The sequence below is a fragment of the Lepisma saccharinum genome, chromosome 29 (genome assembly GCF_977018435.1).
Source record: "Lepisma saccharinum chromosome 29, izLepSacc3.1, whole genome shotgun sequence".
NCBI classification, from domain to species: domain Eukaryota; kingdom Metazoa; phylum Arthropoda; class Insecta; order Zygentoma; family Lepismatidae; genus Lepisma; species Lepisma saccharinum.
In genome coordinates, this window is record NC_139257.1 from 10,468,477 (window position 1) to 10,487,166 (window position 18,690).

Below are 18,690 nucleotides of genomic sequence, written 5' to 3' on the forward strand. Positions count from 1 at the left end.
GAGACCAGTTACATTTATTTGATTCGTGTGTTTTGTTGTGACTTTTGGAATGCACCACAGAAGACGTATTTCAGCTGGAATGTGGCAACATAACAGAGTTGCCAGGTGCACTGAATTTTAAAATCAAGTCAAATTTTGGTGCAAAATTATGAACTGGGACTGTTCCTGTAAATATATGGTATATATTTAGGCACATGCTGCTAGCATCTGTTGTCAAAATTTCGTCCTGTGTATAATAAGTAATCCTCCACATGTAGAACACATCACAAGGAGTTGGCAATGAGGTAAGGACATGATAAATAGTATAACATAAAAACACTCATTATATTATGTAATGATATCTTTTGTTTGTATTCTCTGCTAGCATATTTTTTGTAGTGAATAAATAATGTTATCGCTCAGCTACTATCCATTTATATTGGTTACCTACTTACGTGGGATAGTACCCTCCTTTGTAGTGAATAGTTAGTTTTATATACACTGATAACATCTATTCGTAGCGAGTGAGTAGTCTTTTTTTATTTCGTTGTTAGTTTTAAACAAATAAGGCAATTCACCATAAATGGCAACTTACAATTTTATTTTGGTCATAAATATTACATATTTAATATTACTGAAAATAGTTCTATGTATGACATATCTGCTACAAGTTACCAATGATTATATAACATCATACATGTCAGTTGAAGAAGCGATTTATAAAAAAAAAACAACTACCAAACTCTTTTAGCTCTAGCCCACTGGTTACCCCTTCAACGAGGCCACTGTATGGAAAGTGTTCACCACCTGGTGAAAAGAACCCTGTTTTTATCGAACAAAAAAATGCCTCTTCTCTAACGCAAACTTGTCAGAAATATGGGGGAATCGTCTAGCTCTACCTTCCGACTAGTTTATGTAATCTCCCAATCAGCACAATTCAATCTATTTAATGCAGTCCCCTGTTCTAAATTGTGAATTTTGTAGATCTATTATCTATCCTAAAAAGTTCATTTTTAATTCAAAGAAAGTAAGATACAAGATTAACTGACATTCATTTTAAATCCCCACTTGAATAAGATTCATGTACAACATTAAATAGCACTTCTTTACATTTATTTCCTTCGAAGTCAATAGGTTTATTCAATGTCAAATTTAACTTGATCAAAATAATTTACATGGTACGCCAGCAAAAAGTGCACACAATTTCAATACACAATTCCTGATTAATATTTCTCCCATAAGAACATGACTCAATAAATCGTGACTCTATTTCTAACAACTCAAAACCCCCAACTTTAATTCTCACATTTGCTTCACTTTTCTCGGACAAGATTCAGAACATAAAAGATATATATATATATATATATATATATATATATATATATATATATATATATATTCATTATTTTCTGCCTAATTGGCAGGTTTTTCACTGCAATCTCCAGCTTTCCCTATTCTCTGCCTTATGCTTCGTAATAGCATACGAGCCAGTTAATTTAATATCATCCATAAGCTGATATGTCACTCTTCCACGGACTTTTCCTCCTTCAACCATTCCCTCCAAGGCATCTTTTAGCAGGCAGTTCCATCTTAAGTGTCCCAACCAGTTTCTTTTCCTCTTCTTGATGGTCGCCAGTATAGTTCTTTTTTCACCAACTCTTTTCAGTACGGCTTCGTTTCTTACCTTGTCCATCCATTTTACACACTCCATTTTTCATCATGTCCACATTTCAAAAGCTTCGAGTCGTTTCTCTTCATTTCTTCTCAACGTCCTGGTTTCTGCACCATATATTGCTACACTCCACACAAAACATTTCACTAATCTCTTCCTGAGACCTATGTCCATGGGTCCACAAAAACTTTTTTTCTTTTATTGAAAGCTTCTTTTGCTATTGCGATTCTCATTTTCACTTCTTGTTTGCAGCTCATGTCACTGCTTATAGTGCATCCGAGGTACTTGAAGCTATCCACTTGCTGGATGCTTTCACTGTTTGCTCTCATATTAATATTCCTTGGTTTCCATCCTATATCCATTGCCTTCGTCTTCTTTACATTTATCTTCATCCCATACTGCTCACAGCTGCTGTTTAACTCTTCTAACATACTATTTATGGTTATTTCATCCTCAGCGAATAATGCCATGTCATCAGCAAATCTTATGCAGTTTATTCTTCTTCCTCCCAATTTGACACCTCCCATGCCCTGGAAACAATTTTTCACTATATCTTTTAAATAGATATTAAACAAAGTAGGCGATAGGCAGCATCCTTGTCGTACTCCCCTTCCAATTTCACAGCCTTCTGTCATTTCATCTCCTGTTCTCACTTTAACTCGTTGATTCATGTATAAGTTGCTTAGAAGTCTTCTCTCTTTCCAATCTACACGAAATTTCTTCAGAATTTCTGAAAGTTTAACCCAATTCACTTTATCAAAGGCGTTCTCCAGGTCTACAAATACTACAAAGACCTCCTTTCCTTTCTCTAAATATCTTTCCCCAATGGTCCTCAGTAAACCAATTGCATCCCTTGTACCTCTTCCTTTCCTGAAACCAAACTGTTCTTCCTCTAACTAGCCGCTGAGCTTCGAGTATAGGCGTCTGTTCAGAATTCTTAGAAGAATTTTTGCCGAGTGAGATATCAAGCTGATTGTCCAGTACTCAGAACATTTTCTGGCATTGCTTTTCTTCTGCAGAGGTACTAAAACAGTCTCTGTGAAATCTTGTGGCCAATCCCCTTTCTCATAGATTTCATTGCATAAGTGCAGTATTTCTCTTTTTCCATCTCCCAGGCATTTGATAAGTTCAACAGGAATTTCATCAGTGCCCGTTGCTTTCCCATGCCTCATTTCTTTGAGTGCTTGCTCAAATTCTTCATTCAGGATATAGTATCCTTTCTCATCATCAGGCACGTCGTCTTCATTTTCTACATTCAGACTGTCTGGACGATTCTCTTTCTGGTAGAGCTCTTCAACATACTTTCCCCACACATTCGATATTCCTTTTTTGTCTGTGATTTCACATCCTTCCTCGTCTTCTATCATCCACATTGTTTTCCATTTCTTCTTTTGGAAGCCCAAGCAGTTTACTTCACAATACATCAAGTCATACCTTCCTCTTTTTTCCAGTTCTTCAATATATATATATACACATAACTCCTGAGAAAAACAATTCACACATATTTACACTCACAAATACATTCCAGCTCAGGACATATAAAAAGTCACCATAAAGATAAACTATGAATCAACAGCAGAATTAAATGCCTTCGGAGTTCTTTCATAATGAGAACATTATTCTGAAATTCTAACGGTCTCTAAATGCAATTTAAAGTAGCTGAATAGCTGAAATTACTTTTTGCCTAAACCCGTACTAACGGTATTCCAACCCTCATTACATAATTGGGCAAATTCCACACCAGTTGGAAAAAGAGATAGCAGCTCAAGTGAAATGAATCCCTAGCCAGTTCTTTTGTGCATTCTTGCCACTTACATAACAGTATGGGAGGAAGACCGGGCTAGCACTCCCGAGAACTTTGTTGTCAAGCTGATTCTATAATCTTGAGTCTCGTTCCTGTTCTGTTCTGCACGGACAGCTCAGTTGTGGAAAGAGAATAAATGTGCATGTGCAACCAAAGGTCATCCCCAGAGGTGAGGCCTCTGCTGGCGATTTTTACAACTGGAAGTTGCTTTATGATGACTTACAATACTTCACTATCATCAAAATTGGAGAGAGTGAAGCCGTGGCAGGTAGATTTTTTAATTGACTATTATCTAGTCGCCACAATTGCTGCAACACATCTCTGCAAACTAAACAGAGACCAACTTCCATGGTTTGTAATTTGGCAGGCCCTGGAGTTCAATCCCTGGCTGGAAATGGGTGTTCTTTGTGAGTGTGCCTTCATCAATTTCAACCTATCATCACTCATCTTCACGATTAGCCAAATGCGGCAAAAAAGTGATGTAAAATGAACCAAATGAATGAATCAAAAACAACAGAAAATGTTCATATGTAAAAATATCCATAAGGTAACCATATTTTGATCTTCATATGGGAGATTTGAAATTCATGCTTCATTATTTAATTACTATATGGAAAAATTCCTGCTTCTGCCCATACACAAGAAGCAATTCTGATAATGACTAAATATTCAAGTTGAGGAAATTTTGATGAAGTATGATCGAAGTATTATGGTACTTGGTTTCATTAATGTCAAAATTCTTCATGAACTCACCTTTTTGTCTCTGCAGATGGACATTCATCTTCAATTGCAAGCTCAGTCTTCACATCTTCAGGCTCTACATTAACATTGTCACTCTCATTAGCTTTGCATGCAACAGCACCAAACTGTGATATGTCATCACTAGCATGGAAATTTTTACTATCATCGTGTAAAAATTCAGTCATCCCAGCACCAGAGTTCAAGTATATGTGAAAGGAACCATCCTTTGGCTCTTCGATTTTCATTTGTTCCAACTTTGGTTCAGATTTAATAACTGATGATGATGGTGGTGGCTGGCAAGTGTTTTCAGCTGACTCTTCATTTGGTTCACTCTTGATTGAACAACTTATGAACTCAGGTTCTATCTTCAGTAAGTTGGACAAAGAGAGATAGTGAAACTCCATCTGTGATGATGAGGATAAGGCACTTGCTATCTGAAAATACATTTTGCACACAAACATCAGAAACAATATACAAAACATACATAAACAAGTAAAAAGATAAATTGGAAACACGTACCAGATACTGGAAAATTTCAAATTTTTGCTGCCGCGAGTGACATCTTCAGTGATGTAAAAAGAAAAACTGAAATCTTGTGAAGTTGTAAAGTGATGGTTAGGGACGTTTGGGGAAGTTACTCGGTGTTTTTTTCTTCTTTGTAAGGAAACGGGGTCTGGTTGCTCACATATCTGATATGTAGGCCCTCTCCCATCCTTTTCGTACTGAGGTGTTTGCAGATTCGGATAGGAGAGGATGATCACTACCCGGAAGCAATTATTGAAAGGGATATTGTAATGGTTGGTATGTGATAGTTAAGGCCAAGTGTGGATGCAGTGTCAGTTGTCGATCCTGTGGTTGAGAGTTGTGGTTGATTTCCCAAGAAAAAAGCTACCACAGATGTTGCAGGTGAGGACATTAAGGTTTGAGATGTAGCAGGCCCTTGACCTTTTGGGGTGAAGGGAAAATTTGCCAGTGGAAGTATGAATCTGGAGGGTGTGAAAAGTGTAGAAATTGGAGCAGGTTTTGTTTGCACCTTGGATGCTTGCATTTATGAGCGTGTAGATGTAGGTTTTGCGGTGAAAGGGTGATCTGGAACAGGATGTTTTGATGGTTGGAGATGGGCATTTGAAAACAACACTGGTCTTGTCAGGAAAGATGTTTGTGGTTTTAGGTCATTGTGAATAATGTAGTATAGAGTGTGGCAGATTTTGTTGCGATGGGGATGATTTTGGGTGATAAGTAGAGGAGAGTTGGTGGCAAGTTTCTTGGTGGGATGTATGTTGCAGTTCGGGATATTTAGTTGGAAACCATGGTGGAAAAATATCCACAGTTGACGAGGATTGGTGTAAGTGGCGGTTGTAGTTCTGTCGGGAAATGGGTCAAGTGTTGAGGTGCTGTTCTCTGAAAGCCAGAGAGAACAGGATGGCTTTATGTGTGTGGAATGGGTGGGAGCTAGAAAAACGTAGGCATCGCATGTGCTTGGTGGGTTTGATGTGTGTGGGTGTTTTCAAATTAACTTCCCCAATTTGCTCATGGGGAAGGTGATCTGGTTGGTATAGCAGGTCCAGGTGAACTTGAGGGAGCAGAAGTGGTTGAGTTGGTATAGGGAAGTGGATAGTAATTATTTATTGCGTCTTGTTTATCATGGCGAAGTTAAGGCTTTGTAGCCTTTTCTACCACTTCACCATGTTTACAACAACATTTAAACCATTACATAGAAAGGTAAATATTAAAATAAAGAGAAATATAAAATTACAAAGAAAAAATTACAAAAAAAGGATAAAATAAAAAAAATACATACCAGAATAAAAAGCTAACCTATACTCATGAGCATACAACAACACACACACACAATCACATATTCATGACAGTAGTCAGGGATTTGAAATATGACGGTGAATAAGGGTTTTCAGTGTTTTTCTGCGCTTAACTGTATTCAATTTATCACTAAATATAATGTGCTAACTATTTGTGCCCAATAAAAAATGTTTTAATTGCATCTTAAAGACATATGCTGAAGATGAGTTCCGGATTTCGAGGGGCAGTGAGTTCTAAAGACGAGAAGTAGAAATGGTGAAAGATTTTGAATAAAAATTTGAGTTATGAAGGAAGATGAGTAGTTGAGTTCTCCCTCACAATCTGGTGTCAAGGCTGTGTGATTCGGAAAGCATTGAGAATCTGCTCGAGAGATAAGCCGGTTCTTTTGAACTGATTGCTGAATAGAGAAGGGTGAGGTTGTGTACCTTTCGCCGATCAATTAATTTGAGCCAATTTAGCTTTGTAAAGAAAACGGATAAATGGTCCCTATATTTCAGATCGAAAATAAAGCGGACGACGATTTCTCACCAGAGTTGAAGACACATTGTTGGCGTTAATTAATATACTAACGGAACCAAGCTACGGTTGGGTCAGAGAAGTTGTACAGGGAGGATAGCTTCGATAGCAGGATGTCGTGGTCAATAGTCTGAAAAGCTTTACTAAAGTCCAGAAGTACAAGAATAGTTACTTCTTTAATGTCGTGTCTCATGTCGTCCGTCACGTTCATGAGCGCTGTGCAGGTGCTATGGTTGTGCCAGAATACCGAGTGGAGAGAATTTATTAGATTGTTTCGTGATAAGAAATTACGCGTTTGGTTACTGACAACGTGTTCGAGAGCTTTGGACAGAGCCGGAAGAATACTTATCGGCCGGTGGTCGCCGAGAGTGAGAACTTCGTTTGCTTTCGGCAGAGGGTGAACCTTAGCTAGTTCCAAATCGACGGGAATATGCCGAAGGACAGGGAGACATTAATTGCCTGTTATAGGAACGAGAATGTACGGGAGAATTTTTTTAATCATTAAAACAGAGATTTCGTCTATTCCCACAGCAGTGGATTTTATTTTATTGAGAGCTGACTGAACGTGTTCTGGCCGAATGGGCGAGAAGAAATATTTTGGTGCGGTGCTGTGAACGGTGGTTGAAATCGTTTGTATTGTTTCTTCCCTTACATTATTGTCGAGTGTTTGAACCACGCTGAAGTGTCCAGAGCATGAAGATGCTGTCTCTAAAAAGGAGGCATAGGACAGGTTTTAGGGCTTGGGTCTCCAGGAACTCTTGTTTGAGTTTGCCCATGAAGAGGTTGGCATAGGAGAGGGCCATTCTAGTACCCATAGCTGTGCATCAAATAGGGTTCCGACATGAACCCTAACTGCATTTTCCCAGAAATTTCCCTGCATTTTCCAGAATCCTCACATCTTTTCCAGAGTACAAAAAACCAGTACACTATTAGTTTAAAAATATTCTACATGTATCTCTTTTATCACTAACACTGCCGATCTGATATATTTATAAACAGTCTGTAATTTAGTAAAATATTTTGCCATTTTATTATTATTTTTATGAATAAAACATATAATTCATGACATAGGTTTGTAAACCAAATGACTAAATAGGCAGATCCTTTTCAAAGGCAAACTCTACTGCAATCACCCAGCTACCTACATTAATGAACCATTCATCGAACATTCAAGGAATATTTCCAATTTTATATCAGATGAGTAGAATATTGATTATTATCAGTGTGCATATTAAGTAAATTTTGTACAGCAGTATATCAGAATCAGTCAAAAACAAAATATGTTCAAAAATAAAATGACATCTTTGTGCACATAAGTACAGACAAAGTCTTTTGTGAGAATTTTCACACTGTATTACAGCACACAAAATAAATTTAAAACACATTTTACCATCAATACTGTCACAAGTTTGGAAGGTGAGAACTCTCAGAGAGAATGAACATGTGAGTCATTGCTAATTAAGCTACAGAAGTGATAGCGTACCATACCCGCTCGATTAAGAAATATTGACCCTGGCAGACCTTGTCAGCTCCTGCTCAGAAATGTGTTGGGTAAGTCTTTCACAGGAAATGGTAAGAACACTGGCCTTTGGCGAGAGGTGACGAGAGGCCAAGCGAGGGTTTAAATAGGTGCGCATGAGAGCGACACGAGGGCTTTTAATCTGGAATCATCGAATCATCGGAGAAGCAGGAGCTACTGGTCTTATTTCTTAACCGAACAGGGTAAGCTAGTCTACACCCCATTCTGCCATTCGCATTGCTCACTTCAGTCTAAACCGAATCATGAGTTTATTTTAATGATAAGTTAGATATTTGTACCTGCCCGTTCAGGGCTGTCTCTACCATCAATAGTATTTAATCGGGAGGGGCAAGTTACATCTCTATTTAAGATCCCCGCATTCAGGTTGGAACGCTACGTGGTGAGATGCTTGGGCTTTTCATCCATTTTCCTGAAATGTGATGAAAATTAGAGCTACGTGTTCGAGTTGCGGAATTTTTCATTTATATCATTCGAAATAAATGAAAATTGAAATTTGTTAAATAGTGACATGTCAGAATTGTTTTTCTTCGCGAATCTTTATTTTTGGGGCAAGCTGCGTAGCACGCAGCTTTAATGTTAATGATGGTTAATGTCGATACTCAGCTTTAATTCAGTCCTTACCCACCACACCCCCACCTAATAGGCTAATCACCCGCTGCATTAAAGCACATTACAATGCGGAGGAAACGAAAATAGAATGTTTCTTTGGTAGCCACGGACAATGAGGCAACAGCTCTGCGCCCTTGCTTCGTCGCGGTTTTCCGCGTCGGTGCGATGTGGCATAAGGTACGTCCCTCATTCCGCGCGCCGGAAGGTTCGATGTCGGACATTCGAGTGTCATATTCCGCCCAGAATTTGGCCAGCCCGGGCACGTCTACGGACGAACCCTTGTCATTCCGCTCCTAGTAACGCCGTGGTTCGCTCGAACCCGGTACCTTCCGTCAGGCCCTGATGGCTATGACAGAACTACCACCTGGGAAATTTTCATCAATTCCCAGGATTTTATCTAAATTTTGAAAGTGGCATTTGATTTTTATGACCCTTGTCCTTGCAGTAGTCTCTTGAAATACAATTTGGTAATTTTTTTTACATGCATTTGGTGCGTGACTTATAATAGTTTGGCTATAAACGATACGACTCAATCACACCATGGTGCGTGTACTTAGTGGGTCACAGCAGAGAGTATTCCTGAAGTCAATTGTGTTTTTTAATTAATTAAAGTCCTTTAAAGCTTCAATCTCATATATATTTTTAAAACAGACCGTAACTTGTTAATGATCCGAAAAATAACGCCGTTTGTGTTTATGTGGTTTAAGTTTAAACTGTTAAAGATTATCGCAAGGAGGATATTTAATTTTATCACGTATAGTTTTGAAATGCACAAGGTTCAGTAGTCGACTCCATCGTAATTAAAATGACTGAAATCTCCTCGCCCCAAAGAATGGGAGCCTTGGTACTAATAATTGTAGTGCAAATTGATAAGGAGATAGTCTAGAGAATACATGAGTCAGTCGCAGTGCATTTTTTATTTTACCTTATTTAAGGATTTTTTTTACTAAAGTAAAGTTAATATGTGAAAAAACGAAACGCTAATTATATTTCTAGGAATAGAGGAGCAATTATATGTCCGCTACTATACGCTGACGTAAGTAGTCAGAGTGACGCTACCATTCGGTTAGAGTATAACCCGCTCGTTGATTCAATGTTCTAGCTAAGGAATAATAATAGGTGTTTTTAGTTGTACGCGCAGAAATACCGGTAGTGAAATATAAAAGAGTGCGCAAGTGTTTATATATATGTTTTAAGGAATAGAGGAGCAATGATGTCCGCTACTAAAGGTAGTAAGTGTGACGCTCCCTTCCATTAGTTTTAAGGTTAATTATGTCTTCCCCTACGAATTGTGTATACAGAGGTACCCGTAGCAAGAGGTATGACACTGTCATTGTAGCGCAATGACATAAGAATGACTTAGTCTGCATGACTTTTAGTTTGTTAAAACACCATAGTTAGGCGTACGCCAACTTGTAATGAAAAGTAGAACGAGACGTAAGCGGTATTCAAGGCGTGGAGTATTTCACATATTAACGAGATTTTTTTGTTATTATCCATATATTTATTGTCTCTTTCAGCTATTTATTAAAGGATAGCTTAATATTCCTCCTTTTGCATTTTCTAGCTTTGAATTTTAAATACCTTAAATTTCATGTGTATTTATATTATGATGTTTATATTTCAAGTTACGTCATTCCTTAATGTTTAAATAAACACTCTTTAGCGTTATTCAACAGATTTCGTGTGGTTACTTAATCGCATCGCAAATCACCAAGTCACTAAATAGCGATAAAAGTTAAAAAGAATGTTTAAATTAAGGCAAAACTGGTTGTCATTTTTTTTTATTAAATAACGATGAAGTTTTGCGAATAGTATAATCAATCAAGCCCTCCCCTTAGGTATAATCACGTTTACATTCCGTCAGCTTACGATAGGTTTAAACACGCAAGTTATATCTCTGCACCCAAAGCACAATTCATTCGTTGTTTTCCTTTTGTTCCTTCGAACTCAGGATATGTGCAAGACTCAAGTCCAGGATTTTCCTTCCATGTAAGTCGCCAGATTTCCGTGCGGAAATTTCCAGTTTTGCGTTAGCGGAAGAAACATATCCTATTTCAGTCTCAGAGAGAGAGAATTTGATGACACCCTTTTTTGTGTGTCAAGTGTCGGGATGGATGCGGAATTTGTTGTAGATGAGCTCTACACTCAGGTGGCTTCGACACTGACATTCCTAGACTCAAACCGAGGTGTTAATAAGAGCCTCTTCAAGGGCGCTTATTTATGCGATTTTTTTTTCGTTCCTTCAGAATTTTCAAAAGTTTCCCGAATGAAATTTAATTACTTCTTACAGATTAATTTCATGTTAATCTTCGTAAAGTAGGTAATAGCAAGTAATTGGGCTTATATTTTAATCTCCCACACGTCATAGACTTTAGTTGAAGTAATTAATGATCTTAACTTCATTGGAGCCATGTCATTTACTCTTTTATTTTACTTGTGGCTAGGTCCATTTTAACAGCTGTGACGTTACCAAATTTTGGGTTAATTATTTTTTTTCGTCAGTTCCTCATTTTTTACAATGCTTTGACACTTCTGACATGATATTAATGGATTTCGTCGGGTTATATTTCTGATACCAGGGGATATATTTTATACCATCTACATATTACTTTTATATATTTATCAATATTTAATCCTAGATATTTTCGTTTATTTTATTGTATATTGATCATGTCCCAACAAAGGGCATTTAGTGATATATCATAACTTTAGTTTTATATTGCACATTATTTTATATTTTGGGTTTGAGCTGGTGTTTTAAGTCCACTTTATGCACAGTAAGGCTAATCGGGACTGGACCTACAGTTTTTTAAAGTGGGATCCGAACCACTTGTGCCTCCACCGGGTATCGAACCCGGGACCCCTTGATTACAAGGCAATGACGCAACCACTGCGCCATGTGGGAGGCCTTTTTTATATTTTGGGAGAAGCCAGGGGCTATATATAATTTAGTCAATATATACATATATTACTTTCGATGAAGTCATATTTTCATTTTAATGGTGTTCCAGTGTTAAGGCGTCAAATGACATGTTCCGCCTTTTATTTTATTTAGCCTTCATTCAAACTTTGTTTTATAATTTATATCACTTATTGGGCAGTTTATTTTATTTTAGTTTACTTATCTTTACTCATGATTTTCACTTGCCTATAAAAGACGATTACGTTACACATTTTTTATATATTTTAAATATTAATTGACTGAGAGGAATGTAGTTTTTCCAATGTCCTACCTGTTTCCTACCCTGTTCGGAAATTCCACGAGTTCAAGGAATATTGAAAGAAGTCCAGCGATTTTTTTTGAGGCCGGAAGAAGAACGCATTCCTGAAGGCTTTGGAGCTCACCAGCCTCCTTTGGATTTCAGCGTATGTCACTGGTGTGAGAGCTGAAATCGCCAGGGATTTTCACCTCAAGACGCCCCTGCTGCTGTTATGCATCTTCGATAATCACAATCAGAACGACCTATCCCCTTTTGGTCGTCTTCGCCCCTGTTCCCATCATCTACCACCAATTGGGACCAGCGTAGCAGCAACGAACATCCTATCCCAAGTGACATCCCAGGATCGGAACAGCGTCAGGAACACCAGAAGAAATTTCCTCTTACAGAGCAACCCCCCCCCCACGACTCTAACCCCCTTAAGAAGAAGCATGAACATCTTTCATGTACATCGTTCCTTTTGCTCTGTAAGGCCAGGCAGTGTACTTCACGACATATTGGAACTTTTCGGGTACAGTCAACGACCCAAATGTGTTCAGACCCCACCCCTGTGGATCAGCAACCTGCCAGGCTACCTGTGAACAGTTTCATCATACCAGTGGCCATGTTTAGTGCGCCTTCTTGGAGTGATCGAGGCGTCGCAACCCCCGGACACCTTGCATACTGTATGCAACGGCACGGTACACCTTCCGTTTTCGCATGCAACCAGCGTACGAAATGTGTCGCCATACGATGTGTGCCGGAAATATGCAATGGCGTCTGCTGTGAACTTTCGGGGGCCTATCATAACATTTTCCCCCAGTGTCCGCCATTGTACAACGCATATTTTGGGGCTTGGAAAAGCTACTTGGAGTGGCTCTCCATGGACTACCCTGTGATTGCCGCCCCACGGCCAACGTCTTTTCATCTGACCTGTGCTGAACAGTATTCCTGAACTTTCCACACCGGGATTCGAACCGGTCCCCCAGTGCAATTGTGATCGGTCAAGGACCGTGAATCTCCCGGAACAATGCTTCATATCCCAGGACTCTGTGGTTTGAGTGTATTTGGATTGCCCTGCCTTATGACTTCGCAGGTCATAGTGTGCCCACATTAGTGTGCTACGAACGTCAATAGCAAGTGAAAATTTATTCTTCAATTATATTCTTCTCTTCGTGTGGTTGCGGATAGCCAATACTGCTTGTGTTGTTTCTTTTATTGGCTTCAGTGCATCCATGTCAATGTCGCGTAGTCCAGTGGAGATTGGTGTTTACCACGTTTTTTTTTTGCTCTCGCCTCGAACTATCAGCCTGAGGAGGCGAGCATACGGCCTCAAGGTTTCTCACGGCTTACGTTCGGCGCTTAGTTAGCAGTTGTTCAGATGCCATTACCAATCTCTCCGAGTTGTTATGCGAAACGCAGAAGCCACTCGCATGGCTCGGGTTACGATCCAGTGTGATGAACTTTCTGCTGACTTCGCGGACCTGCGAACAACACTTGCTATCGCATGTTGATATACCGTCAGCATCTCTCATTACGAAAGACTCTTCCAGCGTGTGGCTAACGATAACAAAGACTTTATTTCAGCAGTCAAGCTTGAGCTTAATTTTGTTCCATTTAATTTTCGGTGAAGGGTCTCTGACATTTTTTTATTTTATTTTATTTTATGTAACCTTTTTCATGTAATAAAAAATACTTTCAAATTTTGGTGAATGGCAGAAGGTTCAATTTAAAATTTTAATGATTACAATTTCAATTTTAGAAATTGTCTCGCAAGAGGGAGTGTCGTACCATACCCGTTCGATTAAGAAATATTGACCCTGGCAGACCTTGTCAGCTCCTGCTCAGAAATGTGTTGGGTAAGTCTTTCACAGGAAATGGTAAGAGGGTTTAAATAGGTGCGCATGAGAGCGACAGGAGGGCTTTTAATCTGGAATCAGCGGAGAAGCAGGAGCTACTGGTCTTATTTCTTAACCGAACAGGGTAAGCTAGTCTACACCCCATTCTGCCATTCGCATTGCTCACTTCAGTCTAAACCGAATCATGAGTTTATTTTAATGATAAGTTAGATATTTGTACCTGCCCTTTCAGGGCTGTCTCTACCATCAATAGTATTTAATCGGGAGGGGCAAGTTACATCCCTATTTAAGATCCCCGCGTTCATGTTGGAACGCTACGATAGGACGGTATGCTTTAGCATTCATGATGGAATTGGGGAGATTACAAAACCCACGTGGCTGTTATAGCACGCTGTAAGATAGAGAAGTCAGCTGGTGAAATTTTCAACATCCTCCAGAAGTTTCAGATTTCCAAGAGGTTCATGAATTGTACTATCCAGTGTTTCATTGACAAAAGTTGTAATTATTAGTATGAGATTATATTTTCGTCCTTCAAATGTGCTTCATTGGGACTCAATGATTTAACTAGAAGATTTTCCCTGAGAATTTTATCTTTTTCAAATTTGCTGAGATTTTTGCTTGGTCTTCAATGGTGAAGCTGTTGCTGTAAGGAGAAGCTAGACTAGATGGATCAGGAAGTTAGGGATGGAGTTGTGGGGGTTTTGGTCTGCTGCTGAGGTAGGACTTCTTGGAGTGGAGGTTGAGGGCGGTGAGTGATTGATATGGTTTATTTATTTCGCTCTTCTGCCACTTTCATGTGATCTTGACAATGAGAATGAATGATATGATGAAATTGATGAAGGGGACACTCACAAAAAACATTCATGCCCAGGCTTGGATTCAAACCCTTCATGTTATAGCTCAGCATACTAACTACTCCACCATAGAGGACGGCAGGAAGCCATGGAAATGAGTATGACCATAGAGGACGGCAGGAAGCCATAGAAATGAGTATGTTGGTGCAAAGGGAAGTTATTTTAACGATAGCAAGGATGGTGTTTGTGGACAATGGTGTAAGGATGTTGATTTTTCTGGAGGAAGTGGTTGGTGTCACGAAGGTAGGAGGGCAGATCCTTCACAAAAGGCAGGAGATGGAAGTCTGCAAAGACTGGAATTCCTTCTGTGGTTGAGTTGTGGCTGGGACCTAAGTTTTGATCTGTGCTGTTTTTAAGATTTTACAATTAAGAAAGGCTTATGAATGCCACTTAGTGTAGTTTTCACCCTTTCCTTAACATGTAACGTATATGTATTGTATTGTGAATTGTTTGCATGAGGTGCCTAATAAATTGAAGACTTAGTGCCATTTTCCTCTGTAATGATGATTACATTGTTCCACATACATTGTAAGAATTACATGCACTCAATGCTGACATATTTGCAGCATCACTTAATCGCTAAATAAAATACTACTGCAATATATGTAGTATTTTGATACATGTATGAAATGTATGCTGCATAAAATATATTCCACCCCTGTTATATAAAATGTAAAATAAAGATGCTGCAAAAAATAAAATTAATTGCGATGATTTTCTGCAAGATATTGTCCTACTGTGACCACTTAATGAAATTATGGCATTTTATAATACTTCGAGTAGGCACCACTGCCATATGTTATATGGTGATAGAGTAGGTTCACCATGAAATAAAATGTTGCACATGTCATGATTCGTTAAGTCTTAATAGAAAGATTTTAATGGAAATTCTGAAAGTATCTCTAGTTTGTAGTAGTTGCAGGCTGATGATATCAAATGACTCCCTCGAATTTCCAGAAAAAAATTCTTACAGGAGATTACCTGATTACAAAATGAAATCAGAAGTATCTGGGGGTACGGAAAGGACATTTGTGGAGTTACAGGCATTAGAATGTATTCCGAGACTGTGTTTTTTTCATAACAACGGGATTGTAAAAATATTTTTATTATAATTTTACCACTTGTCACTAAATCTTAACTGAAATCACTTTTATGTTAGATATAATGATACTAATTAGTTTTCAAGGCAGACTCAGCCTATCTGCCTAATGTAGCAGCAAGCACCAACAAAAGAGGTTGAAAGTATTTTTCAGTTGAACGGAGATAGTGGTGAGAGAGAAACTTTTTGTAGCAAAAATGTCTTAAGTAATGTGTAGGTAGGAGTTTAGTATTTGTGGTTGCCAAATATACCATTAGTTTTAAAGGGGAAATATTTTTTCCTAGGTACCAAAAGCTAATCGATGATACAATGGGACGGAGAGTACTGCAATGAGCGTTTATTGCTCTAGCGTCAAATGGTTCACACGGACAACGCTAGATAGCATATGGAATTGAGAGTTTCAGCCCATAATCGTCTATTGATTCTCATGTATCACTATGTATTCGTAAGATAAAACTAAACTATATTTTAACATGGAGATGATGACTGTGGTCACTTAAGTTTCAATTTTTCTGCAATTGAATACACTCGAAGCACAGCAGTACTGTATAACTGTAATTTGTGTGTGGTAGTGGGCCTCAAATATGGATCGTGAGGAGAAAGATGCAGAAAAATTGAAACTTAAGTGACCCCAGTCATCATCTCCATGTTAAAATATAGCTTAGTATATTTTACAAATACATAACAATACATGAAAATCAATAGACATTTATGGCCTGAAACTACCAGGTCAGATTTTTACACATATATTCCTACAATTATTGTCACATTGAAATGCATGGGACATTCAATCAAGTATGTATGAGCAAAAGTGGTCCCATGCAGTACTCTAGTCGGTAGCATGAAGTCAATGTATGCATGAAAAGCATTTAGTGGAAACTGATAGAACCCAAGTAACCAGAATCATTTTTATGTGGGAAAGGTTGGCAAATTAAAGTTGGTCTTACGTCAGACCAACAGTTGCTGCCAAACCATGGAAAATTGAGTAAAAATCAATTTTAAAAAAATGTTTGTCATGTCACGACAACTATCCCGAGTCTGCTGCCAATTCTAGAGTGTAAAATAAATTAGCATTGTTTCTTCCCGAATATTTCTGTCTCAGCACATGATGAAAACACAATATTTTTTTAATGAGAGTAGAAGCTGATTGTAACTTGTCACTCACCTTACTCAGCCGCCATGGATGAAGGATATTTCTGTGTTGGGAATTGCTTATGGTTTGCCTGTTAAGCTGTAGCAGAACAAGAACATTCTTTCAGGTATTCTCATGAAAGTGATTCAATGTATAAAATAAACAATGCTATGTGCAGACTAAATTCCCTGAACAGTTACGCACACAATGAAGGAAATGACCTCGACAATTGAATCAGATTGTTTTAGGAAGGTACTAGCACCGGAGGCAACCAACAAGTGTCTGGGCATTAAGAAATACCTACCTGGCGGTCAAATTTACCCCCATGTGCCCAGTTAAGGGTTAAATCAGAAGATTTTGTTGATAAAAAATTACTGATTTAATTCACTTTGGTGAAAGTACAGTCATCTCATAATCATTTAATGGTGTTTATTAGGCTCTCAGAAATGAAAAGAAAGGAACAAAATATACGTATATGTACTGATGGGGTGAAGCTCATATGAAAGCAAATGTAATATGTAAACTCCAAACACACTTAAATTTTTCAAGATTTAAAAATCGATAATTTTTATATGCAAAAATAGCAATCACTTTATGTAGAATAATGTATAAACTAAAAAATAATGTTAAACCATAAATAGTGCCATAATCATTAAACTGTAAATAAACATGGCAGCTGATATTATGCAAACTATCTTTTATTTTCACTAAAAGAAAAGTTACTGAAATTATTATACGAGCATTAACACACTCAACAAACATTTCCATAGTAGTTTCATATAGTACATATACAGTATCAGGAACAGAAAAATGTATATTTACATGTATTTTTTCATTGGCTTTAATCAAACTGTTTAAATATTTTACAGTTCTGTTTTCCACAAAAAAGAATTTCCATATGGAAACAGGTATCTATATGTATAATGCCAGAAAACATACAAGCAATTTTAAGCATGTCTCCTAAAAAAAAATTAAAAAATCAATTTATGGAGAGAAAAATCTGACCTAAATTAGGGCTTAGCCTATATCAGTGGTATCAGTATCGGTTTGAATTCATCTACCGATACCAGCTGATACTCTTCGGGCATTTCGGTCTTTCACAGGTTCTACAAAAATGGCTCGTGACACTTTCGCGGAAACTAATAATCCTGGAATGTAAAATTCGAACTTTCTTCTTCTCTTGCCCAAATTATGAAAGAAAAACTATATTTTCTGTTTAAATAACATCTATTTTAACATTCTGATGTGAATATTCAATATTCTAAAGCCAATTTATTGGTAAATTCTTGCATATAATTGGAGAAGATTATTTGGACACATATAGTGATCAATATTTTGAACAAAATTTATTTTTGCAAATTTTCAAGTATCGGTATTGGTATTGGTGGGAATCGTTAACAGTATCGGCATTGGAATTGGTTCAGCCCTAATTTAAATATAAAAAATCATCAAAAATGACTTTTTAATAAAAATCATATTTATTTTCCCACCCTGAGGATCTGTCAGAAATCTGTCAGCCCTCATTCACCAAACCCCTCACTGCTCACTGAAAATGCATCTTGCAATATTAACAGAAAATTCTAATATATTCATCGTATATCTGCATGATCTCCTTTCCAAAGGATACCCCACCCCCTCACTCAACCTCCATGCAGTTAAGAAACAACCACCACATACATGTTTCAATATTAAAGGTTTCGTTTTGACTGACCATTCCTAACATTGAACAACTACATTAATTTCGAAAAAAAATGTCCTCAATCTTGAAGCAACAGTAACCTGGAAGGAATGGGGGAAATCAAATGAAACTAGACTATATTGTTCATTGAAGGGAGGTTGTGCCACTGAGGTGCAAAAAAGGGGGCAG

At 37.9% G+C, this 18,690-nt stretch overlaps 1 protein-coding gene across 1 annotated transcript in view; it reads right to left on the reverse strand.

Annotated features, from left to right (window-relative positions):
* Positions 1-18,690, reverse strand: part of LOC145981381 (uncharacterized) — a 45,084-nt gene that overhangs the window by 17,969 nt on the left and 8,425 nt on the right. Inside the window, exon 3 of the mRNA XM_083114620.1 lies at positions 4,209-4,630. Coding sequence (XP_082970746.1) covers positions 4,209-4,630 — 422 coding nt within the window. The remainder of the gene's footprint in view (positions 1-4,208; positions 4,631-18,690) is intronic.